At 41.3% G+C, this 27,147-nt stretch overlaps 2 protein-coding genes across 2 annotated transcripts in view; one reads left to right on the top strand and one right to left on the bottom strand.

Annotated features, from left to right (window-relative positions):
• The window catches only part of LOC118369156 (chromodomain-helicase-DNA-binding protein 3-like), a 367,421-nt gene that overhangs the window by 14,324 nt on the left and 325,950 nt on the right, over nucleotides 1-27,147 (bottom strand). The window lies entirely within an intron of this gene.
• LOC118368810 (interleukin-13 receptor subunit alpha-2-like) lies at nucleotides 801-11,468 on the top strand. The gene is made up of 8 exons (XM_035753237.1): nucleotides 801-1,162; nucleotides 6,255-6,354; nucleotides 7,513-7,688; nucleotides 7,849-7,982; nucleotides 8,530-8,674; nucleotides 9,469-9,571; nucleotides 9,713-9,791; nucleotides 9,945-11,468. Exons 1-8 carry the CDS (start codon nucleotides 1,081-1,083, stop codon nucleotides 10,044-10,046), a joined length of 921 nt encoding a protein of 306 aa, XP_035609130.1. The 5' UTR covers nucleotides 801-1,080; the 3' UTR covers nucleotides 10,047-11,468.

The following is a 27,147-nucleotide window of genomic DNA, read 5'->3' as shown; positions in this document are numbered from 1 at the left end:
ACTGCTGTTTTTCTCTTCTACCTGATAATTAGTTGCATCCATCTGGTGCCCCAGATCTAAATCAGTCCCTGATTTTTAAAGGGCAAGATTTCCAAAAGTCTTTGAGGTCCAGATTTGAATTTGAGGGCTCTATCAACGAGCTGGTTCTAGTGACCTAGTAGTGCCTACATCTCTCCTCAGAAAAGTCTCCTGTCCTATTTCAAGTAATAATAAAACTCCCAACACATACTGATTGTACAGTATTTCACAAGTGGCACACTGAAATTAGTAGACTGCTGATTATAATAATTTACGGATGTATATAATATATTTTTATGCCGTAAAGAAAAATGTGTATGTATTTATATTTGTACTGTTTTTGGAAAAATGCATTGTTGCATCAGGTCTGGGAGAGAGAAGTTATTTCTCTGATTGTGTCTGACATTTTTGCCATTTTTAATTACACTATATATGTAAGTACAGGTACTTGTTCAACATATTGTATGTTTGTAAAGCCATTTTTTCAATAAAAACATTTGGGTTGTATTGTGGGTTGTATTGACCTCATTGTTTTGTATTTATTTGAATGTTTATGTATTAACGTGGATGGATTTAACTTTTATTATGGTGCTTAAATTGACTGACACACTGTCAAATTGACGACATATCCTACTGTCCTGTACTCTAGTAGGCCCCAACTCTGTAACTCGAAGCCAGCTCACACTGCTTAGGTTTGTTTCCTTTAATTAGGGATTGATTATTGACCCGGCACACCAGGTTTGTGCAATTAATTATCAGGTATAATAGAAAACCAGCAGGCTCCGGACCTCGTTAGGGTAAGAGTTTAATACTCCATGCATGCAAACTCCGCCCAATTTGCCAGTCCGATGGAAAATAGAAGCACACTGTCACACGACATGGAATAATAACTCGTTCGCTGGAGTAAATCCTGTGTTTGTTTTAGGTTCATCTGAACGTAAGGCACATGTATTCTTTTCTCAGTTAGGGAGACAACTGCTCGACAATTCTAGTAAACTTACCTTTGGAATTCAGTGTTAGTTTTGGGGAGGCGCGCTCCATCAGAATTACGCAAGGGACAACATGATGTTGAAACATATGGAATTTATCTTCGTTTTACAATACTTTATTCCTCTGATCACTCCAGAGGTTGCAGTTGAGAAGGGTATGTATGCGTTTACTTTTCCCGATCTTTAGTCATGTGTGTAACCAGTTTGGTCATTTTCGGTAGGCAAGCCGAACCTGGTTTGGAAAGCTAGAATTCCATGTTCATTTCCTGAAACCGATGACAGCGACTGTGAAGTTCGTTTTTTAATTATGTTTTAATGACCGTGCATGTTGGATCCCATGTACATTGTGCATCCATTAAAATATATTTTGTTCATTTGACATGGACAAAGCCAGTGGTGTAAAGTACTTAAGTAAAAATACTTCAAAGTACTCCTTTTTTGGGGGGTATTTGTACTTTATCATTTATTTTTTACAACTTACTTCACTACATTCCTAAAGAAAATAGTGTACTTTTTACTCTACATTTCCCTGTCACCCAAAGGTACTCATTACATTTTGAATGCTATGCAGGACAGGAAAATGGTCCACTTCAAGCACTTATCACTGAACAGGAATGCATAATTTCAAATCAAATATTTGATTAGTCACAGGTGTAGACCTTAGTGTTATGCTTACTTACGAGCCCCTAACCCACAATGCAGTTAAAATAAAATAAAGATGAATAAATAAATCAAAAGAAATCAGCCAACACCTCAAAGTCTGGTTCATCATTGGGAGCAATTTCCAAACACCTGAAGGTACCACGTTCATCTGTACAAACAATAGTACGCAAGTATAAACACCATGGGACCACGCAGCTGTCATACCGCTCAGGAAGGAGACATGTTCTGTCTCCTAGAGATGAACGTACTTTGATGTGAAAACTAATCCCAGAGTAACAGCGAAGGACCTTGTGAAGATGCTGGAGGAAACGGGTACGAAAGTATCTATATCCACAGTAAAACAAGTCTTATATCGACATAACCTGAAATGCCGCTAAGCAAGGAAGAAGCCACGGCTCCAAAACCGCCCTAAAATAGCCAGACTACGCTTTGCAACTGCACATGAGGAGAAAGATAGCACTTTTTGGAGAAATGTTCTCCGGTCTGATGAAAAAAAAAATCGAACTGTTTGGTCATAATGACCATTGTTATGTTTGGAGGAAAAAGCGTGAGGCTTGCAAGCCGAGGAACACCATCCCAACTGTGAAGCATGGGGGTTATAGCATCATATTGTGGGGGTGCTTTGCTGCAGGGTGGAATGGTGCACTTCACAAAATAGATGGCATCATGAGGACGGGAAAATTATGTGGATATATTGAAGCAACATCTCAAGATATCAGTCAGGAAGTTAAAGCTTGGTTGCAAATGGGTCTTCCAAATGGACAATGACCCCAAGTATACTTCCAAATTTGTGGCAATTAAGGACAACACAGTCAATGTATTAGAGTGGCCATCACAAAGCCCTGACCTCATTCCTAAAAAGTGTGTGTAAGCAAGGAGAACTACGAACCTGACTCAGTTACACCAGCTCTGTCGGTATTAATGGGCCAAAATTCACCCAACTTATTGTGCGAAGCTTGTGGAAGGCTACCCCAAGATGTTTGACCCAAGATAAACAATTTAAAGGCAATGCTACCAAATACTAATTGAGTGTATGAAACTTCTGACCGACTGGGAATGTGATGAAAGAAATAAAAGCTGAAATACATAATTCGCTCTACTATTATTCTGACATTTCACGTTCTTATGTGGTGATCCTAACTTATCTATGACAAGGGAAATTTTATTAGGATTAAATGTCAGGAATTGTGAAACTGAGTTTAAATGTATTTGGCTAAAGTGTATATAAACCTTCGACTTCAACTGTATATTTTTAGCTGACACTAACAATGCTTAGACATGGTTGGTTCAACCCTTCCCATGCAGACCAAGGAGCATCATAAGCCACTCTGGGTTCATCCTGTTATCTGCAGGGGTTGTTGTCTTAACCCCACCCTCGCTGAGTTTCCCAGTTGCAAGGATAACTTTTAGACAATGAGGGATTACAGTAGGGGACTGAACACTCACCCAAGGGGCGCTTGTGTTGAGTATCAGTGTGGCGGATATTTTGTTACCTACCTTTACCATCTGGGGGCTGCCCATCAGGATCCAGTTGCAGTGGGATGTGTTTGATCCCATGGTCCTTAGCTTATTTATGAGCTTTGAGGGCACTATGGTGTTGAACTCTGAGCTGCAGTCAATGAATAGCATTCTCACGTACGTGTTCCTTTTGTCCAGGTGGGACAGGGCAGTGTGGAGTGCAATAGAGACTGCATCATCTGTTGGGGCGGTATGCAAATTGGAGTGGGTCTAGGTTTTCTGGGTAATGTTGATGTGAGCCATGACCAGCCTTTCAAAGCACTTCATGGCTACAGACGTGAGTGCTACGGGTTGGTAGTCATTTAGGCAGGTTATCTTAGTGTTCTTGGGTGCAGGCAGTATGGCGGTCTGCTTGGAACATGTTGGTATTACCAGACAGGGGGAGGTTGAAAATGTCAGTGAAGACACTTGCCAGTTGGTCAGTGCATGCTCGCCGTACACGTCCTGGTAATCTCTGGTCTTGTGAATGTTGACCTGTTTAAAAGTCTTACTCACATCAACTGTGGAAAAGGTGATCACACTGTCTCCCTGAATAGTTGGTGCTCTCATGCATGTTTCATAGTTATTGGCCTCAAAACAAGCATAGAAGTAGTTTAGCTCGTGTCACTGGGCAGCTCTCGGCTGTGCTTCCCTTTTGTATTGACGCTTTTCCTGTTTGATGGTTCGTCGGAGGGCATAGCGGGATTTCTTATAAGCTTCCAGGTTAGAGTCCCGCCTGTTTGAAAGCAGCAGCTCTAGCCTTTAGCTCACTGCGGATGTTGCCTGTTTGTAAATGATGTCTGAGTATTGGAGTCTACCCTTGGCTATCCATCCTTTTTTTTTTTACTTATGGGCAGGTGGGCGCGAAATTCAAACTACAGTATTATAAATGTTTAACTTTCATAAAATCACAAGTGTAATACATCAAAATAAAGCTTAACGTCTTGTTAATACAGACGCTGTGTCAGATTTCAAAAAGGCTTTACGGTGAAAGCACACCATGCGATTATCTGAGGACAGCGCCCTGCATACAAACACATGAAAAACATATTTCAACCAGGCAGGTGCGACACGAAAAATCAGAAATGGCGATATAATAAATGTCTTACCTTTGATCTTCTGTTGGAACTCCAAGGTCCCAGTTACATCACAAATTGTCCTTTTGTTTGATAATGTCCTTCTTTATATCCATGAAAACTCAGTTTAGCTGGCTCGCTTCAGTCAGTAATCCACCCAGTTTCCCCCCATCAAAATGCATACAAAATGGATCCCAAGCGTTACTAATAAACTTTTCCAAACAAGTCAAACAACATTTATAATAAAACCTTAAGTACCCTAATACGTAAATAAATTATACAATTTAAGACGGAGAATCGTTGTCTTTACCAGAGAAAAATACCGAAGAACGCGCGCTCTTCTACACGCTTGGAAACACTACAGCCAAACTGGGAGCCACCTAGAAAAACTACCATTTCTGGCTCATTTGTCCTCTGGGTTTCGCCTGCCATATCAGATCTGTTATACTCACAGACATAATTGTAACAATTTTAGAAACTTTTTAGTTTTCTATACAACTCTACAAATTAAATGCATATTCTGAATAGCTTCTGGCCTAAGTAACAGGTAGTTTACTTTGGGCACGCTTTTCATCCAGACGTCAAAATACTGCCCCCTACCCAGGTTAAACAAGAAAATCATGCCATCTGCTTTGCTTAATATAAGGAATTTGAAATTATTTATACTTTTGATACTTAAATTACATTTAATTTTGATACTGAAATATATTTAGAACCAAATACTTTTAGACTTTTACTCAAGTACTATTTTACTGGGTGACTTTTACTTGAGTAAATATCAATTAAGGTGTGTGTGTCTACTGTTGCTCAAGTATCACAGTTTGATACTTTTTCCCACCACTGGACATAACATACCTAAATCATATTAGGCTAATTTTAGGGCTGTCGGAGAGAATCAGGTCTTTACAGTTCACTTTTTGCCCAAAACATTTTTATCGTAACTATTGCGGTGTCTGAAAGCGTTAAATACACAAACCTCCCAAATACATAATCTATAGCTACAGCTAAAAACTATTTAAACTAAAAACAAGTTGACATTGAGGTTAGTGTACTTTTTCAATTTACCAAATTTTGCTTACTTTAGACAAGACTTAAATGTTTTTTGTATATATATTTTTTTTTAATTACGTTGTAATTTAACCTTTATTTAACTAGGCAATTCGGTTAAGTACAAATTCTTATTTACAATGACGACCTACCCCAGCCAAACCTGGACGACGCTGGGCCAATTGTGTGCTGCCCTTTTGGGCCTCCCAATCACTACCGGATGTGATACAGCCTGAATTTGGGCAAATTCAGAAGCCAATCCTGCAATTAACGATATTAATCATTTGACAGACCTAATTATTTTTTGATGTAGCCTATTTTATAAAGAATAATAATTGTGCATAGCCACGGGAAGTGGGGGTGCTGAGGGTGCTGCAGCACCCCCTGATAAATCACAATTAAAGGTGCGCTATGCAGAAATCGCTCCACTTTTTCCTGGATGCTAAATTTCTAATATAAACTGAAATTAGGTGAATTTAGGTGAACTATGTCAAATCAAGCAAAGTAGTCTAGAAAATCACTGTACCATCAAACCGCTGTGAAATATATTTTCCATAACAAAAAATATTTTTGTGGTGCAAACAAACCCCATAAACTGCAGAGAGAAGCATAAGCAAACCTGTCCACATCTATCGCTAAACCCACAGGTAGGAAACAATCACTGTGGGGTGAATTCTAACTTAGTTTTCACTTCTCCCGTGGAAATGAGGATTTGCCCCTTGATGAAATGGGATTAGTGAACTCCTCTGAACTTCATCCAGCAGTCGATAAGGACACAGTCTACAATACAAACAAACAATGTGCTGCTATTAATCTTGTTTTACGAGTTTCAAATGGACATTTGAGTATAGAAATGATTAATGTTAGAAAGAATAATCAGGACAACATTCAGATCCTCGTCAGTCTTTGTCAGATTCTATTTTTGTAGTCTTGACTCATGGAATGTTTTGTTTCGCTCTCTCAGAGTTGAAGAACTTCCAGTGTTCCCTCTACTCCTCTAAGGCCATGAACTGCAGCTGGCTTCCAGCCAATCAGACTGCAGATGACCTCCAGCTCTACTACTGGTGAGAACTATTTTACTTCAAATTCGTAATCACTCCCTACCCAAAGCAACGGACTGACAGTAAAGGTGTATGGGTTAAATCACTGGGGAAGCCAGAAAAAAATATTTTCAACTTGTGTTGTGATAATTGTGTTCTCTATAACCTGTTAGTTCATATGCCTTGCGACCATTTACAGTGGGGCAAAAAAAAAGTATTTAGTCAGCCACCAATTGTGCAAGTTCTCCCACTTAAAATGATGAGAGGCCTGTATTTTTCATCATAGGTACACTTCAACTATGACAGACAAAAGGAGAAAGAGAATCACATTGTAGGATTTTTTATGTATTTATTTGCAAATTATGGTGGAAAATAAGTATTGACTCATGGTCGTTCCAGTGAAGGGAAATCTTAACTCTACAGCATTCAATGACATTCTAGATTATTCTGTGCTTCCAACTTTGTGGGAACAGTTTGGAGAAGGCCCTTTCCTGTTTCAGCATGACAATGCCCCCGTGCACAAGGAAAATGGTTTGTTGAGATAGGTGAAGATCTTGACTGGCCTGCACAAAGCCCTGACCTTAACCCCATCAAACAACTTTTGGATTACTAATTGCCAAGCAAGGTCTAATTTCCAAACATCAGTGCCCTACCTCACTAATGTTCTTGTGGCTGAATAGGAGCAAGTCCCCACAGCAATGTTCCAACATCTAGTGGAAAGCCTTCCCAGAACTCCATATTAATGCACATGATTTTGAAATGAGATGTTTGACGAGAAGGCGTACACAGACTTTTGGTCATGTAGTGTACATTCAACCTCTTGTGAATTGAAGGACAATTATGAAACCCAAAGAGATGGGAAAAAAATGTATTGGTACATTTGGCATCCATTAGTACATGCCAGTGCAGACTGAACTGGTAAAATAACTCCTGGCACACTGAATATTTGAAAGTGAAACATGAATTGCCAATGGTCACATAGGCCTAGAGACCTTTGCCAAGGCTTCTTCTACCAAATCACTTCATATTTTGTTTCTTCTACATATCCTACCCATCTTAGATGTCATTAAGCTTCAGGAGTGCAACGGTTCACCTATCAATTCAACTGACAACCAATGGCACTGATCCCAACCTAGATGTGTCAGCTGAGCAGTGACACATTCTCATCCCTAAATGTCTCAGGTACCCTGGTGAATCCCACAAAACAGCATGCAGTGACTACAAGCCCAGAGCTGGTGAGAAGATAGGATGTCGCCTGAGAGGGGACTTCCTTGAACATGACGTCTACTTCCACTTCAATGGGACTCTCAATGGTTTGTCTGTACAGAAAACCTTCCGGGTGCGTCCTGTACATTATGGTAAGAATAACTTTTTATTTTTTTACATTTAGAAGTGCATGCTTACCAACTAATCAGTAATTACATGATACTACCCAACTCTCAAGTAATATTCAATATTGTTGATATTGCCAATACACTCATTTATCTAATAGTCTACTGTATGTCCGATTCTCTTCAGTCAAGCCCCCGGCCCCTAGGGTTAAGATCACAGAGGAAGGGAAGGATCTCCTTCTGAGCTGGGACCCTCCGGACTTAGCCGCTCACCACTGCTGGGTTTACGTCTTAAACTACAGCATGTGTCGAGAGACTCTGGTAAGCCATGGACGTGTGGATATATTTTTATTCATATAACCTTTTTATTTATCCAAGCTAGTTCTGAACACATTTTAATTTACAATGACAACCTGGTAAGTGCCAACGTTTTTGTCTGTAGCACTTCCCAGAAGAGTTTTCTATAGTTTCATATTGAATTTAACCTTTGGTTAATTATGGTTCGCTTGGCCATTGTTGGACAGATTAGTCTCACTGAGATAAAATCTATTTTGCAACAGAAACCTGGTGTTCAAAACCTGTGGATGTGATAATGCTGAATGACTCATTAACCGATAACGAGACCTAAGTTTATTTGTTTATCTGTCTACAGATGAAGGGTTGGGCGTTCCGGTGTTGTCACCATAAAATGGTCTACTAATCTGAATTACACCAATACAAATACAGCTTTAGTCACTGAAACATGTTTACACTGCTTTTACTGACCTAAAGGCCCGTGTGTGGGTGGGGGTGTGTGTGTCCTTGCATGTTTTAATGAAATGGTACCATTATCAGAGTTCCAGTCAATGTTTGTGTGTGTTTCCTCCAGAGTAAGGAAATACAATACAAATATGATAATGTAGCCGTGAAAGTGCCGTACGACCTGAGATGCCAATACAGAGTCCAGGTTAAAGCAGTCTATAAGAAGTCATGTGGGGCAGGAGGGAGCGACTGGAGCGATGTTGAACTTTATGGTACTTACTCCACTTTCTTTCTCCACACTCTCTCTTGTCAGGACACAGTCAGTGATATAATTATATTAACATTGAAATAGTTTAAACTTTCCCTGTATCAAATGAAATGGAGGATGAATAAAAAGTGTATGTTATACCATTAGTCTATGAAAATATTATAAACTGGGTAGTTCGAGCCCTGAATGCTGATCAGACCGTATACCAAAGGTATGACACAACATGTATTTTTATTCCTCTAATAACGTTGGTAGCCAGTTTATAATAACAATAATGCACCTTGGGGGGGGGTTGTGGTATATGGCCAATATGCTGAAGGCTGTATCCAGGCAAATCAAAGTTTTTGTAATGTGCGCCGAATACAACATTGAAATGCTTACTTACAGGCTCTAACCAACAAGGCAAAAAAGGTATTAGGTGAACAATGGGTAAGTAAAGAAATAAAAACAACAGTAAAAATGAAGTGGCGAGACTATAACAGCAGTGAGGCTACATACAGGCACCAGTTAGTCGAGCTGATTGAGATAGTATGTACATGTAGATATGGTTCAAGTGACTATGCATATACGATAAACAGAGTAGCAGTCGTGTAAAAGAGAGGTTGGCACATTGTGTTGTGCGTAAGAGCCCTTAGCTGTGGTATATTGGCCATATACCACACCCCCTCATGCCTTATTGCTTAAGTATGACATTATAATAGAATTGTGTACTGTTGGCTAAATGTAATAGACCTCTAATCATATAGACATGATTAGAAATAGACCCAGTCACTGACGTTTTGCTTGTGTTCCTTTCAGGTGTGGAGGATCTTCATTTTGATTGGTTGACGACTGTATTTGCAATCCTCATTCCAGCTGCAGTTGGCCTATTCATCATCCTGTGTCTTTGTTGCTTCATGAAGTAAGTCAACCTACACCATGGGTCTGTCTACCTTCTGTCTTTGGGGGTTGTCTAAAGAGAATGCTATCTTGTGTTTTCACTTAAGCTGTTTACATTTTGGTGATTAGGGTTGTAATTGTGGCCTCTTTGGTTCTTTTCCAGGCACAGAGAGAAGCTTTTCCCCAAAATTCCACAGCCCTCCTTGATTTTGAAGGACATGCTGAACAGCAATAAGGAACAGGTGAGAACAGCAACAGCCTATTGTGTTATTAGCAGTAGTCTAACAGTAAGGGGCTGGCTGATGTTATAGGACTTCACTTATTAGAAATGCTAACATTACAATTCTTTCATGACCCTCACACACACTAACACCCCCCCATTCCCTGCCTTCCAGAGCTTCATAGGGAATCTCTATGTCCCTGTAGTGGAGGAGATGGAATGTAAGATCAGCCTAGAGAAAGACCCTACTCTTCTCTTGATGCAGCCTGACCCCTGAGAGGCTACACACTGACCCAGTTGTGATTACCACAGTACAGACAGATACATCTGGTATGACTTCAGTGTTATTGACCAACACTCAGAGCAAGCCATGTTAAGGTGGACCCCAGCTGCATTGCTGAAGAATTCCCGGACTTGGAGCTCCGCAGTCGATGGACCACTTTAGCAAGTTGGACACAGACGGAGAGCGTGTGGAGTATAGACTCCTTTTCCTGTGTTTTTCCTAGGACTGTTTTGAGGCGTTGACGCGATGACTCCTGTATTGTTCTGAGTAATGTGTGTGTGTGTCTGTTTGTTTGTTTGTTTAGGAAGATACTAACAACTGTTATCATGAACCTCTTGCATCCCACGGCTTGGGGTCATAGGTCAGACGTTATCAGAAAGCCAGTGCAGGAAACGAGGAGCTGGGCTCATAACCCTCCCTCCTCGACCAAATGGAACATTAGTAGGCAGTGCCCAAAGATATGCCCAGGCAGCATTGCAGGCTTTATCTGACTAATCAACCCTGTTCATAATGTAGTGATTTAGGGGACACTTACAAAGGACTGGAACCAGGGATCCTCTGTGGAACAAGTTTACTATATGTGCCATAAGTCCAGACATCTTGGCAGGCGCTTTAAAGGAATACTACACTAAAAAACGATTTTGTATTATTTTTTCCATTAGTTCACCATAATAAAATCTACCCCCAAAAATGTGCATATATCAGCATTTTTCAAGAAAGCACATTCAGTAGAGCAAAAACTTTCCTTGATGCAAAACGCAACAACACTAAGATATTGTTTTTGAGTATTCCTTTAATGAATGTGATTACAGGGAGACTACAATAACATGATCTCGTAGTGAGAGGTGCTAGACAATACATATCGAAGGCAAGAGGCTATATGCCAAAGTGAGCTAGCTTGTCAACCTACTGCAGTTTATCTACCACATCTCTTGCTATTAAAGAGATGGCTTCTGTGTACATAATAGCTATGTGTAGAATAGGTGGTACAGGTTGTGTGTGTGTGTATTGTAAAATGTACAGTATAATGTAGCGGGAGCTGCTGTGGGGAGGACGGCTCATAATAATGGCATGAAACACATGGAAACCATTTTTGATGTATTTTATACTATTCCGCTCCAGCCATTACCACGAGCCCGTCCTCCCCAATTAAGGTGCAAACGACGTCCTGTGGTATAATGTATATTCTGTGTTTTGCATGTCAAGGAAATATTTTGTGCAAAGATTTTTTTTTTTTTTAATAAATTGTTCTATATGTTTCCAGGTGGAACCTTGTTGATCCTCTACATGCCTGATTGAAGTTATTCTCTACACACTCTGTATCATTCACATCAAATCTAAATACATGTAGAGACTCTTCCTTGGCAGAAATGTTACGCTATGTCATTAAAACAATTACTTTTAGGAGGCCCTGAACAGGTTCAGACTTATCTGTTCTCAATCTGTTCTACACTTGGCAATTAAAACATTCTGACAGAGCAAGCAATGGGCAAGTCAGTAAAGGCCTAGTGCACTCTAGCTGTTTTATGAAAATCAATCCAGTGTGTTCAAATAATATCCCAATTAACAAAGAACTGAATAAAGTAAGTTCTACCCCCCCCCTTTTAAATTTGACAGAGGGATTGCTCCCTGGAACATGTAGTTCCATCCATATGATTAAGCACTAAGGCCTGAGGAGGTGTGGTATATGGCTAAGAGCTGTTCTTAAGCACGACGCAACCCAGAGTGCCTGGATACAGTCATTAACCAGGGTATATTGGCCATATACCTCAAACCCCCAATGTGCCTTGTTGCTATTGTAAACTGGTTAATAACATAATTATACCAGTAAAAAGTAATTTTACAGGGGGGGCGGAGCTAGCATGTTGGAGTGAACGGCTGTGCGTGAGAGGCTCCAACTTTTTTGCAAAATAATCTAATTTAACCTACTTTATGGTACTTTTTACAACAAACGTTTCTTTCTAATACAAGATTGTAACTTTTTATATGAGAATGCCGAGTAATAAGCGACCAAAGGACAATAAATCCACAGCGGAGGCCTACTCCCCACTAAACAACGAGACAGACATGGCGGGAGGCACATGCAACAACGTGACACTTACAGAACTTACCCGGGCTTTGGGGGAGCTACGTGTTGCTATAGCTGAGGATCTTAAGGCCACTATTGCTGAACTGGACACCAAAATCGCATGGCCAGAGTATTGTGGACCTTGAGAAATCTTCTGAATTCAACGCTGGTAGGATCGACGAGTTAGAGAAGCTATGCACGTCATTGCAGGATACTGTGCAGAGGCTTTCTGTGAAAGTGGTGGACCTGGAGGGCCGATCCAGACGTAATAACCTTTGCGTTGTTGGTCTGGCAGAGGGGATAGAGGCGGGCTCTCGCCCCACCAACTTCTTCGCCAAGCTATTGAAGGATGCAATGGGATCGGATGTTTTGGATTCGGATCCCCAGCTGGACCGCGCACATCGCTCCCTTGTCCCAGTGCCTGGACCAGGCCAACGTCCTCGCCCAGTAATCATCTGTTGTCACAGTTTCAAGACCAAGGATCTTATCCTGCGTGAAGCTCGAATGAGGGGCAACCTGTCACATAAAGGGCATCCATTCCGTGTATATGAGGATTATGCGCCCGATGTGGCAAAGCATCGCGCCGACGACAGAGATGTCATGACCAAACTCTACAAACTCCATCTTCGCCCAGCCTTACTCTTCCCTGCAAGACGAAGAATTACCCCGCCTTCCGGTGAGAAGATTTGGCTCTCCTCGGTTTTGGATGCAGAGAAGTTTATCCGGGGATATACACCAATCCCCCGTACAGGTTAGAGTGCCTTGTTATTGCGTGTTAGGGTCTGCTCATGGACTCGAATCCATACTATACCATATTGGGTGAAAACGTATTAAACGGGCTCATCAAGGGCTACCGAGCATGTAAGACGCTGAGCAGACCAATGGATGGGGGTCAGAGCTCTCATTTAACGTTAAATTCACTGTCATCCCGGCTGTGCTCATTACTTCCAGGTTTGATCACTGACACCTTCGGACGGATATACTTATATTCCCCCACTTTTGTTTAGTTTCGTTATTTATTTTACAATCCTCACATTACTCTTACTACCATACCATTTATTTATTGCTTGCAGGGGACTGGGGGTGATGGTTGGGAGGGGGCAGACACCTGGTTTGCAAGTTGATGTTTTGTGCCGTTCTGCCTTTGTCTGGCCGTGGGCCTCTCTCCCGACTAGAGTCCCACCAGCCCTCTGTAGTGCTTATGTATGTGTAGGTGTGCGTACATATAATTACTATTTGTACTTTATTACTATTTTCTCTTAGCATTTTAGTATTATGTATGTGTATATTTTAAATCAGTGTAGATTGTTATTTTGGGGTATGAATGTTTGTATGTGTATATGTGCATATGGATGTATATACATATTCTTTAAATATATATTTTTATATATGATTTTGTGTGGGTATGTATACATACATGTATATGTATGTATATATAGGTATGTGTATCTGTATGTGTGTGTATGTATGTATGTATGTATGTATGTATGTATGTATGTATGTATGTATGTATGTATGTATGTATGTATGTATATATGGTATATATTTTAATGTATTTTTTATTAAACATTCTTTTTTTTATGGGGGGAACGTTTAATTGAACAAATCCATGTTCCGATCTCCTGACCCACAGTATGTAAAGGTACGGCTGACTATGTCGGTTGCGGATGGTTTATTTTTTGACCGGCAGTGCTTAGCAATATAATCTTGAGGCTATATCTTACTTATCTCTGGGATTGACCCAGGATGACGTTTAAATGCGCAATATGTTTAAGTTGCAACTTATTCGGTTTAGGTTTATTAGATGCTAACTGAACACTTAACTCGCGGGAGCCTCCTCAGTTCATATGTTAGTAGAAGTTCTAGGATAGTGAGAGGTGAACGTATAGTTGGGATTTTATTTTTGTTTTACCTCTTGTTCGAGGTCGCGCCGTGCTTTTTTGGCATCGGCCAGACAATGTGTTTATTATTTTTATTTTTCATTTTTTTTCTCTCCTGTTTGTACATGCCTGTTAAATGTGGGTCGATGGGGGGGTTAAGTGTTGGGGAAATTAGGGGAACAGGGTGGGAAGTAAAGGTGCTTGCAGGGGGAGGGGTGGGTTGGATACTGCTCGGGTGTAGGTGCTACATATGCTGATCGTGATGCTTTGGTGCGCTTTCTTACCTTTTTATCAAGTTACATGGTATGCAGGCCACCATAGGAACTACAAACGAGAGGAGGGCGGGGCTTACATTCACTTCCTGGAATGTCAAGGGTTTAAACAAACCAATTAAGAGGGGCAAGGTCCTAGCCCACTTGAAAGCACTCTCGTCTGATATTATATTTTTGCAAGAAACCCATCTGAAGAATAACTCTCATAGCAGACTTAAGTGTAGGTGGGTGGGGCAAGTGTATCACTCTAACTTCTCTGCCAAAACGAGAGGCACAGCGATTCTGGTACGGAAAGGAATTCCCTTTCTACATAAAACCACTATTGCAGACAAAGAGGGTCGGTATGTGATCACAATAGGAGAAATCCACTCTACCTCAGTAACTCTACTAAATATCTATGGGCCAAACATTGACAACCCCTCTTTTTTCAAAAGAGTCCTTGCCCTGATTCCAGATATCTCCCATACTAACCTGGTCATTGGAGGGGACCTTAACTGTGTGCTAGACCAATATTTGGATAGATCCTCTACCCGGCGAACCCCTACCTCCTATTCAAGGGAATTCTTGAATACCTACATAAAAAATTCTAACTTATTTGATATATGGAGGATCGCTAACCCTACGGGTAGGGAATACTCCTTTTACTCTCATGTTCACAAGGTTTACACTCGAATTGACTACTTTTTGTTGGATGCTAGACGACTCCCCTATACCTGTAATGTGAGGTATCATGATATTATAATCTCAGACCACAGTCCACTCACCTTCTCTCTGAGATTGGGTGACATTGTACCAAACGAGAGGGTCTGGAGGTTGAATCCTCAGCTCCTCACAGAACCAACATTCTGTGAATATCTTAAAGACCAAATTACATTTTTCTTTGATACCAATGACAACACAGAGACCTCCCCAGCATTATTGTGGGAAACACTGAAGGCTTATCTGAGAGGCTGTATCCTCTCCATTCAGGCTGCCAGGAATAGGCAAAACAGAGGAAAACTGGAAGAACTAGAGGGACAAATTCACTTACTGGATAGGGAGAATGCTAGCCACCCATCTATGGAGAAACATTAAAAAAATACCTCTTTAAAATTTGAATATAATCAGATTCTCTCAGCTAAAATTGCTAAATCTTTTCTCTATGCCAAGCAAAAATATTTTGAGTTTGGTGACAAACCACACAAATTACTCGCCAGACAACTTCGAAAAAATGTGAGTGACCGAATGATTCACAGGGTTAAATCTGCATCTGGGGAATTACTCTCTTCCCCCAAAGATATCAATGACAGATTCCGACAGTTTTATGAGACTCTATATACATCTAAAGCGGATCCTAACCCCTTAATTATGCAAACATTTTTGGAGGACTGTAATCTTCCTGCCCTGAACCAAGAAGATTCTAACTTCCTGAATAAGGAAATATCTCTTGATGAAATTCGAGAAACAATTAAATCTCTAAAGAGTGGCGAGACCCCGGGCCCAGATGGATACCCTGGTGAATTCTATAAAACATTCAGCAACATGCTCTCTCCCTATCTGCACAAAATGTTGATTCAGGCCAATGAGGATGGAGCTCTCCCATCCACTTTGGACGAAGCGTTCATTACAGTTATACATAAGAAGGGTAAAGATCCAGAAGAGGTAGGGTCATACAGACCAATATCTCTCCTTAATACAGACCAAAACATTTTAGCAAAAACTCTGGCTAACAGGCTTAGCACTTTAATTGGCAAATTGGTCCATTCGGATCAGACCGGCTTTAACAGAAACTCATTCTTCAATCTCAGGCGCCTCTTCAATATTATGTATTCTCAGAGGTTACCCAACGTGGACCTTGCCGTCATATCTCTTGACGCAGAAAAGGCCTTTGACCAAGTTGAGTGGCCCTATCTATTCAAGGTCCTACAGAAATGTAATATTGGAGATAGGTTCACAAATTGGATCCAGCTTTTATATAGGAACCCCTGTGCCAGAATACTCACTAACCAATCATTGGCTATAATACTAAAGATACTCTAAATAAGATCTCCCTATACGCAGATGACATCCTCCTCTATGTAACAGAACCCCAGGCTAGTATCCCAGCTATTCTTGATGTGATCAATTTGTTTGGTACCTTCCCGGGATACAGAATAAATTGGAACAAGAGTGAATTAATGCCCATACGGTCGCAAAATACCTCCTGGCTAGAACATCTCCCATTTAAGTTATCTTCAGAAAAATGTACCTACCTAGGAATTGTAGTTACCAAACAATACTCCTTACTATTTAAAGATAATTTCCCCTCTCTGATACAAAAACTCAAAGCAAACATACTATTTTGGAGAACTCTCCCAATTTCTCTGCTCGGAAGAATTAATGCCATTAAAATGGTCTTCCTCCCACAACTGCTCTACCTATATCAGAACATCCCAGTATTCATACCTAAATCCTTTCATAAACAACTGGACTCAATAATCAATCCTTTCATCTGGGATTATAAAACACACAGGATAGGTTAAAAACACCTCTGTAAATCCAAGATGGAAGGAGGATTGTCTCTCCCAAATTTTATATTTTATTACTGGGCCGCTAACCTCCGCATTGTTACGTTTCTGTTGGATGACGTACTCCTCCCGGCATCCAGCTGACTTAGTATGGAGCGTGAGGAGTGTCACCACTTCTCTATTGGCGCTGTGATTTTGTCGCCTGTCAATCTGGAGATGTCACTTTATTGTAACAATCCTATTATACATAGCACAGTCCGAATCTGGAAGCAAATTAAAGTCCACTTTGAGCTTAGACCAATGTCATTCATGCTCCCTGTCGCCAGGAATCCCTCCTTTGCCCCTTCTAACCTTGACAACACCTTTGAGCGATGGGGAGAGTAATAGGGGTTAGAGGCAGAGAATCCCAGTTGAGAGAGGGGAACCGGCCAGGCAGAGACGGCAAGGGCGGTTCGTTGCTCCAGTGCCTTTCCGTTGACCTTCACACTCCTGGGCCAGGCTACACTCAATCATATGACCCACTGAAGAGATGAGTCTTCAATAAAGACTTAAAGGTCGAGACCGAGTCTGCGTCTCTAACATGGGCAGACCATTCCATAAAAATGGAGCTCTATGAGAAAGCCCTGCCTCCAACTGTTTGCTTAGAAATTCTAGGGACAGTTAGGAGGCCTGCATCTTGTGACCGTAGTATACGTGTAGGTATGTATGGCAGGACCAAATCGTGAAGATAGGTAGGAGCAAGCCCATGTAATGCTTTGTAGGTTAGCAGTAAAACCTTGAAATCAGCCCTCGCTTTGACAGGAAGCCAGTGTAGAGAGGCTAGCACTGGAGTAATATGGTCAAATTGTTTGGTTCTAGTCAAGATTCTAGCAGCTGTGTTTAGCACTCACTGAAGTTTATTTAGTGCTTTATTCGAGTAGCAGGAAAGTACAGCACTGCAGTAGTCTAACCTAGAAGTGACAAAAGCATGGATAATTTTTTCTGCATCATTTTTGGACAGAACATTTCTGATTTTTGCAATGTTACTTAGATGGAAAAAAGCTGTCCTTGAAACAGTCTTGATATGTTCGTGAAAAGAGAGATCAGGGTCCAGAGTAACGCCGAGGTCTTTCACAGTTTTATTTCAGACGACTGTACAACCATCAAGATTAACTGTCAGATTCAACAGAAGAACTCTTTGTTTCTTGGGACCTAAAACAAGCATCTCTGTTTTGTCCGAGTTTAAAAGTAGAACATTTGCAGCCATCCACTTACAGTGGGGAGAACAAGTATTTGATACTACTTACAAAGCATGAAGAGGTCTGTAATTTTTATCATAGGTACAATTCAACTGGGAGAGACGGAATTTAAAACAAAAATCCAGAAATTCTCATTGTATGAATTTTTTATTTTTTTACCCCATTTTCTCCCAAATTTCATGGTATCCAATTGTTTTAGTAGCTACCATCTTGTCTCATCGCTACAACTCCCGTTGTAGCAAGAGACAAAGGTTGAAAGGTTGAAATTGTTGGCACATCCTCCAATACACAACCTAACCAAGCCACACTACTTCTTAACACAGCACGCATCCATCCGGAACCCAGCCACACCAATGTGCCACAGGGGTCGCTGGTGTGCAATGAGACAAGGATATCCCCTACTGGCCAACCCCTCCCTAACCCAGACGACACTAGGCCAATTGTGCATCATCCCACAGACCTCCCAGTCACAACAGAGCCTGGGCGCGAACCCAGAGTCTCTGGTGGCACAGCTGGCGCTGCAGTACCCTTAACCACTGCGCCACCCGGGAGACCCTCATTGTATGATTTTTAAGTAATTCATTTGCATTTTATTGCATGACATAAGTATTTGATCACCTACCAACCAGTAAGAATTCCGGCTCTCACAGACCTGTTCGTTTTTCTTTAAGAAGCCCTCCTGTTCTCCACTCATTACCTGTATTAACTGCACCTGTTTGAACTCGTTACCTGTATAAAAGACACCTGTCCACACACTCAATCAAACAGACTCCAACCTCTCCACAATGGCCAAGACCAGAGAGCTGTGTAAGGACATCAGGGTTAAAATTGTAGACCTGCACAAGGCTGGGATGGGCTACAGGACAATAGGCAAGCAGCTTGGTGAGAAGGCAACAATTGTTGGCGCAATTATTAGAAAATGGAAGAAGTTCAAGATGACGGTCAATCACCCTCGGTCTGGGGCTCCATGCAAGATCTCACCTCGTGGAGCATCAATGATCATGAGGAAGGTGAGGGATCAGCCCAGAACTACATGGCAGGACCTGGTCAATGACCTGAAGAGAGCTGGGACCACAGTCTCAAAGAAAACCATTAGTAACACACTACGCCGTCATGGATTAAAATCCTGCAGCGCACGCAAGGTACCCCTGCTCAAGCTAGCGCATGTCCAGACCCGTCTGAAGTTTGCCAATGACCATCTGGATGATCCACAGGAGGAATGGGAGAAGGTCATGTGGTCGGATGAGACAAATAAAATTGGTCTAAACTCCACTCGCTGTGTTTGGAGGAAGAAGAAGGATCAGTACAACCCCAAGAACACCATCCCAACCGTGAAGCATAGAGGTGGAAACATCATTCTTTGGAGATGCTTTTCTGCAAGGGGGACAGGACGACTGCACCGTATTGAGGGGAAGATGGATGAGGCCATGTATCACGAGATCTTGGCCAACAACCTCCTTCCCTCAGTAAGAGCATTGAAGATGGGTTGTGGCTGGGTCTTCCAGCATGACAATGACCCGAAACACACAGCCAGGGCTTCCAGTTTGGTGTGGCGCCATTTCCGTTCCAATTTTCTGGAAGCTTGCTCCAGAACTCGGGTATTTTCTGTATACCAGGGAGCTAGTTTCTTATGACAAATATTTTTGTTTTTAGGGGTGCGACTGCATCTAGGGTATCGCGCATGGTTAAATTGAGTTCCTCAGTTAGGTGGTTAACTGATTTTTGTACTCTGACATTCTTGGATAGGAGGAGGGAGTCTGGAAGGGCATCTAGGAATCTTTGGGTTGTCAGAGAATTTATAGCACGACTTTTGATGATCCCTGGTTGGGGTCTGAGCAGATTATTTGTTGCGATTGCAAACGTAATAAAATGGTGGTCCGATAGTCCAGGATTATGAGGAAAAACATTAAGATTCACAACATTTATTCCACGGGACAAAACTAGGTCCAGAGTATGACTGTGGCAGTGAGTAGATCCGAAGACATGTTGGACAAAACCCACTGAGTCGATGATGGCTCCGAAAGCCTTTTGGAGTGGGTCTGTGGACTTTTCCATGTGAATATTAAAGTCACCAAAAATGTGAATATTATCTGCCATGACTACAAGGTCCGATAGGAATTCAGGGAACTTAGTGAGGAACGCTGCATATGGCCCAGGAGGCCTGTAAACAATAGCTATAAAAAGTGATTGAGTAGGCTGCATAGATTTCATGACTAGAAGCTCAAAAGACGAAAATGTTGGGCGTTTTTTGTAAATTTAAATTTGCTATCATAAATGTTTACAACACCTCCGCCTTTGCGGGATGCATGGGGGATATGGTCACTGGTGTAACCAGGAGGTGAGGCCTCATGTAACACAGTAAATTCATCCGGCTTAAGCCATGTTTCAGTCAGGCCAATCACATCAAGATTGTGATCAGTGATTAGTTAATTGACTATAACTGCCTTGGAAGTGAGGGATCTAACATTTATAAGCCCTATTTTGATATGTGAGGTATCACAATCTCTTTCAATTATAAAAGGGATGGAGGAGGTCTTTATCCTAGTGAGATTGCTAAGGCGAACACCGCCATGTTTAGTTTTGACCAACCTAGGTCGAGGCACAGACATGGTCTCAATGGGGATAGCTGAGCTAACTATACTGACCGTGCTAGTGGCAGACTCCACAAAGCTGGCAGGCTGGCTAACAGCCTGCTGCCTGGCCTGCACCCTGGCTAACAGCCTGCTGCCTGGCCTGCACCCTGGCTAACAGCCTGCTGCCTGGCCTGCACCCTATCTCATTTTGGAGCTTGGGGAGTTAGAGCCCTGTCTATGTTCGTAGATAAGATGAGAGCACCCCTCCAGCTAGGATGGAGTCAGTCACTCCTCAACAGGCCAGGCGTGGTCCTGTTTGTGGGTGAGTCCCAGAAAGAGGGCCAATTATCCACAAATTCTATCTTTTGGGGGAAGGGCAGAAAACAGTTTTCAACCAGAGATTGAGTTGTGAGACTCTGCTGTAGAGCTCATCAGTCCCCCTAACTGGGAGGGGGCCAGAGACAATTACTCGATGCCGACACATCTTTCTAGCTGATTTACACGCTGAAGCTATGTTACGCTTGGTGACCTCTGACTGTTTCATCCTAACATCGTGGATAACAATATCCCTATACTCTCTACACTCGCCAGTTTTAGCTTTAGCCAGCACCATCTTCAGATTAGCCTTAACGTCGGTAGCCCTGCCCCCTGGTAAACAGTGTATGATCACTGGATGATTAGTTTTAAGTCTAATACTGCGGGTAATGGAGTCGCCAATGACTAGGGTTTTCAATTTGTCAGAGCTAATGGTGGGAGGCTTTGGCATCACAGACCCCGTAATGGGAGGAGTAGAGAACAGAGAAGGCTTGGCCTCTGACTCAGTCTCGCTGCTTAATGGGGAGAACTGGTTGAACATTTCTGACGCTGAATGAGCGACACCGGTTGAGCATTCCTACAGCATTTCTCTCCAGAAGCTATGAGAAAGTTGTCCAGCTGCGGGGACCGTGCGAGGGGATTTATACTACTATCTGTACTTACTGGTGGCACAGACGCTGTTTCATCCTTTCCTACACTGAAATTACCCTTGCCTAACGATTGCGTCTGAAGCAGGGCTTGCAGCACAGCTATCCTCGCCATAAGGCGATCGTTCTCCTGTATATTATGAGTACAGCGACTGCAATCAGAAGGCATCATGTTAATGTTACTACTTAGCTTCGGCTAGTGGACGTCCAGATAAAGTGTCCAGAGTGAAAATGTTGAATGAAAAAAAAGTAGAGTGAGGGAAAATATAAAAATATAAACGTAATTAAAAAGTTAAAAAACGTAAAGTTGTCAGGTAGCAAAGTAAGGTTAGCAACAAAACGCACAGCAAGACACACGTAAACAAGTCTCTTGTGCCTTACTGCTTAATTATACAGTATAATATGTGATGTACAGTGCTGTGAAAATATATTTTGCCCCCTTTCTGATTTTCTCTATTTTTGCATATTATTTTATACAGAATGTTATCAGATCTTCAACCAAAACCTAATATTAGATAAAGGGAACCTGAGTTAAAAAATAACCCCAAAAAATGATTATATTTATTTAGTTAACAAAGTTATGCAACACCCAATTACACTACCACCACCATGCTTGACCGTTGGTATAAGGTAGTTGTGGAATGCAGTGTTTGGTTTTTGCCAGGCATAATGGCGTCCAAAAAGTTCGACTTTTTTATTTTAATTTTACCCCGTTTTCTCCCCAATTTTACGGTATCCAATTGTTTTAGTAGCTACTATCTTGTCTCATCGCTACAACCCCTGTACGGGCTCGGGAGAGACGAAGGTTGAAAGTCATGCGTCCTCCAATACACAACCCAACCAAGCCGCACTGCTTCTTAACACAGCTCGCATCCAAACCGGAAGCCAGCCGCACCAATGTGTCGGAGGACACACCGTGCACCTGGCAACCTTGGTTAGCGCGCACTGCGCCCGGCCCGCCACAGGAGTCGCTGGTGCGTGATGAGACAAGGCCATCACTACCGGCCAAGCCCTCCCTAACCCGGACGACGCTAGGCCAATTGTGCGTCGCCCCACGGACCTCCTGGCGGCCGGTTACGACAGAGCCTTGGCGCACACCCAGAGTCTCTAATGGCACAGCTGGCACTGCAGTACAGCGCCCTTAACCACTGTGTCACCCGGGAGGCCCAAAAAGTTATACTTTTGACTCATCTGTCCATAGAACAGGTGCTTTTTGGCAAACTTGAGTCAACTTTTTGGACGAGATGGGTCACATTATGTCTGTTGAAAACCAAACACTGCATTTCACAGTAAGAACCTCATGCCAACAGTCAAGCATGTTGGTGATAGTGTGATGGTTTGGGGATACTTTGCTGCCTCAGGACCTGGATGACTTGCCTTAATAGAAGGAACCATGAATTCTGCTCTGTATCAGAGAATTCTACGGGAGAATGGCAGGTCATCCACCTGTGAGCTGAAGCTGAAGCACAGCTGGGTCATGCAGCAAGACAATGACCCAAAAAAACACAATCAAGTCATCATGAAAATGGTTAAAAAGCAACACATTTTAAGTTTTGTAATGGCCTATTCAAATTCCAGACATAATCCCAATTGAGATGTTGTGGCAGGACTTGAAACGAGCAGTTCATGCTTGAAAACCCACAAATGTCACCTAGTTAAACCAGTTACGCATGAAAAAGTGGGCCATAATTCCTCCACAGCAACATGAGACTGATCAACAACTACAGGAAGGATATGGTTCCAGTCATTGCAGCTAAAGGTGGCACAACCAGTTATTGCGTGTAAGGTCACAATTACTTTTTCACACAAGGGTATTGGGCGTTACATAACTTTGTTTATGAAATAAATACAATAAGTATGTAATTGGTGTGTTTTTTGTTCACTCATGTTCCCTTTATCGAATTTTAGGTTTTGGTTGAAGATCTGACAACATTCAGTATAAAATAATATGCATAAGTAGAGAAAATTTGAAAGGGGGCAAAGACTTTTAACAGCACTGTATACCATTTAGACATCGAGTTTGATCAATCTATTCCATCAATCAATCAAACGTATTTTATAAAGCCCTTTTTACAGCACTGTATACCATTTAGACATCGAGTTTGATCAATCTATTCCATCAATCAATCAAACATATTTTATAAAGCCCTTTTTACAGCACTGTATACCATTTAGACATCGAGTTTGATCAATCTATTCCATCAATCAATCAAACGTATTTTATAAAGCCCTTTTTACAGCACTGGATACCATTTAGACATCGAGTTTGATCAATCTATTCCATCAATCAATCAAACATATTTTATAAAGCCCTTTTTACAGCACTGGATACCATTTAGACATCGAGTTTGATCAATCTATTCCATCAATCAATCAAACGTATTTTATAAAGCCCTTTTTACAGCACTGGATACCATTTAGACATCGAGTTTGATCAATCTATTCCATCAATCAATCAAACGTATTTTATAAAGCCCTTTTTACATAAGCAGTTATCACAACTACTTATAAATATCCAGCCTAAAACCCCAAAGAGCAAGCAATGCAGAGCCAGAAGTACCGTGGTTGATATGGTGGCAGATGGGGGGTAAGGAGAAAGGGAATGTGTTATGAAGTCCTTATGTGGCTACTCTTCAAATACGGTTACGGATCGAATAAATTGGCCTATTGAATATCCACGTCTTCACTCGGGCAGAATGAGTCATGCATCATTAATTTATCCATCTATCCTTTATTTATACAGATGATGCCATTGTAAGGTCAAATCTATCTTCTTAAAGGGCAATTCTGCCACTTTTAACCTCACATTCATGATTTCCAGCACCATACCAGTGTTTACATATGTGGAAACGGTGGGTTTCTATGATCTGTGGTTAAAACAATAAGAAGAAAGAAATGTTCTCTGTGACATCACATGGTAGGATTTAAAGTTAGAAAAAAACAGTGATTTTCAAAACATGGGTATTTTCATGATTCCCATGTCACAGCGAATCTCATAGTGTTTGAAGATCATTGTTTATCAAATGTTTTAACTTGATGTCATCAAGTAGAACTTTATATTTATTTGTAGAAATGCAAACTTTTTCCCATATCCCATTCACGTTCTTGTACTATATTTAGTACAATAACAAAATACGACCACTGAACAAATTATGTTTTCTGTAAATGCATGACATTTGTTGTCAACATAGTACAAGTGTTAATTAAGACAGGCCACATTGACGTTTTCAAATTGTCATTATCATACTTCCTGTGTGAACCAAAGTTGGGATTTTGAGAAATTTGAAAAAAATCATTCAAATGACTTCAGCATTTGTTCTTTGAAATACATTTAAGAATTCAATTGTTTAAAAGCAAAACATATTGTTATTTGACCTGTTCTAAGACCAAATATGCCAAATGTATGATTCAATTTATTGACATTTGTGAACTACAGCTGTTTCTGTATCGTAATCTATTTACTTTTTGGATACATGGGGTTACTGTTTTTGTTTTTTTTACACATTTCACAAATCAAGTCATGTGAATACTGTACATGTTCAAAGGATCAGATCTTCATAATTGTTGGTAATATACAGTACCAGTCAAAGTTTTGGACACACCTACTCATTCAAGTGTTTTCTTTATTTGTTTTACTATTGTCTACATTGTCGAAAAGTAGTGAAGACATCAAACATATGAACTGTGCAACTGGGTCCTGGTCCTGGACTTCCACATATGGAATCATGTAGTAACCAAACAAAAGAGTTAAACAAATCCAAATATATTTAGGATTTTAGATTCTTCAAAGTAACCATCCTTTGCCTTGATGACAGCTTTGCTTTGTGTTGGGTCATTATCCTGTTGAAAAACAAATGATAGACCCACTAAGCGCAAACCAGATGGCATGGCGTATCACTCCAGAAAGCTGTGGTAGCCATGCTGGTTCAGTGTGCCATGGATTCTAAATAAATTACAGACAGTGTCACTAGCAAAGCACCCACCCACACCATCACACATCCTCCTCCATGCTTCACTGTGGTAACCACACATGCAGAGATCATCCATGCATCTAGGACAAACAACCACCCAAGCCACTGCCTGTTCACCCGGGTATCATCCAGAAGGCGAGGTCAGTACAGGTGCATCAAAGCTGAGACAAAGAGACTGGAAAAACAGCTTCTATTCCAAGGCCATCAGACTGTTAAATAACCATCACTAGAACATAGAGGCTGCTGCCTAAAAACATTTACTTGAAATCACTGGCCACTTTAATAAACAGAACACTAGTCACTTTTATAATGTTAACATATCTTGCATTACTCATCTCATATGTATATACTGTATTCTATACTATTCTACTGTATCTTCGTCTATGCCGCTCTGCCATTGCACATCTATACAGTGGCTTGCAAAAGTATTCACCCCCTTGGTATTTTTCCTATTTTGTTGCCTTACAACCTGGAATGAAAATGGATTGTTTGGGGGGTTGTATCATGTGATTCACACAACATGCCTAACACTTTGAAAATGCTAAATATTTTTTATTGTGAAACAAACAAGCAATAAGACCAAAAAACAGAAAACTTGAGCGTGCATAACTATTCAGCCCCCCCCTACTTTGTAGATCCACCTTTCGCAGTAATTACAGCTGCAAGTCTCTTGGGGTATGTCTCTATTAGAGGTCGACCGATTAATCAGAACGGCCGATTAATTAGGGCCGTTTTCATAACAATCGGAAATCGGTATTTTTGGACAGCAAACTTATTTTTTTTTACACCCTTATTGAATCTTTATTTAACTAGGCAAGTCAGTTAAGAACACATTCTTATTTTCAATGACGGCCTAGGAACGGTGGGTTAACTGCCTCGCTCAAGGGCAGAACGGCAGATTATTACCTTGTCAGCTCAGGGGATTCAATCTTGCAACCTTACAGTTAACTAGTCCAACGCTCTAACCACCTGATTACATTGCACTCCATGAGGAGGCTGCCTGTTACGCGAATGCAGTAAGCCAAGGTAAGTTGCTAGCTAGCATTAAACTTATCTTATAAAAAACTATCAATCAATCAATCATACATGGTTGATGATATTACCAATTTACCTAGCGTGTCCTGCATTGCATTTAATCATAATCGGTCGACCTCTAGTCTCTATAAGCTTGGCACATCTAGCCACTAGAATTTTTGCCCATTCTTCAAGACAAAACTTCTCCAGCTCCTTCAATTTGGATAGGTTCCGCTGGTGTACAGCAATCTTTAAGTCATACCACAGATTCTCAATTGGATTGAAGTCTGGGCTTTGACTAGGCCAATCCAAGACATTTAAATGTTTCCCCTTAAACCACTCGAGTGTTGCTTTAGCAGTATACTTAGGGTCATTGTCCTGCTGGAAGGTGAACCTCCGTCCCAGTCTCAAATCTCTGGGAGACAGAAACAGGTTTCCCTCAAGAATTTCTCTGTATTTAGCGCCATCCATCATTCCTTCAATTCTGACCAGTTTCCCAGTCCCTGTCTATGAAGAACATCCCCACAGCATGATGCTGCCACCACCATGCTTCACTGTGTGGATGGTGTTCTCGGGGTGATGAGAGGTGCTGGGTTTGCGCCAGACATAGCATTTTTTTTTATGGCCAAAA

Source organism: Oncorhynchus keta, chromosome 35, assembly GCF_023373465.1.
Source record: "Oncorhynchus keta strain PuntledgeMale-10-30-2019 chromosome 35, Oket_V2, whole genome shotgun sequence".
NCBI classification, from domain to species: domain Eukaryota; kingdom Metazoa; phylum Chordata; class Actinopteri; order Salmoniformes; family Salmonidae; genus Oncorhynchus; species Oncorhynchus keta.
The sequence above is the reverse complement of the archived record's forward strand: the minus strand, read 5'-3'. Positions and strand labels throughout refer to the sequence as shown.

Coding starts and splice junctions, on each gene's coding strand:
- LOC118368810 (XM_035753237.1), top strand. CDS start 1,081: ATGATGTTGAAACATATGGAATTTATCTTCGTTTTACAATACTTTATT. Junction 6,355..7,512: donor GACCTCCAGCTCTACTACTG/GTGAGAACTATT, acceptor TAAATGTCTCAG/GTACCCTGGTGAATCCCACA. Junction 7,983..8,529: donor GCATGTGTCGAGAGACTCTG/GTAAGCCATGGA, acceptor TGTTTCCTCCAG/AGTAAGGAAATACAATACAA.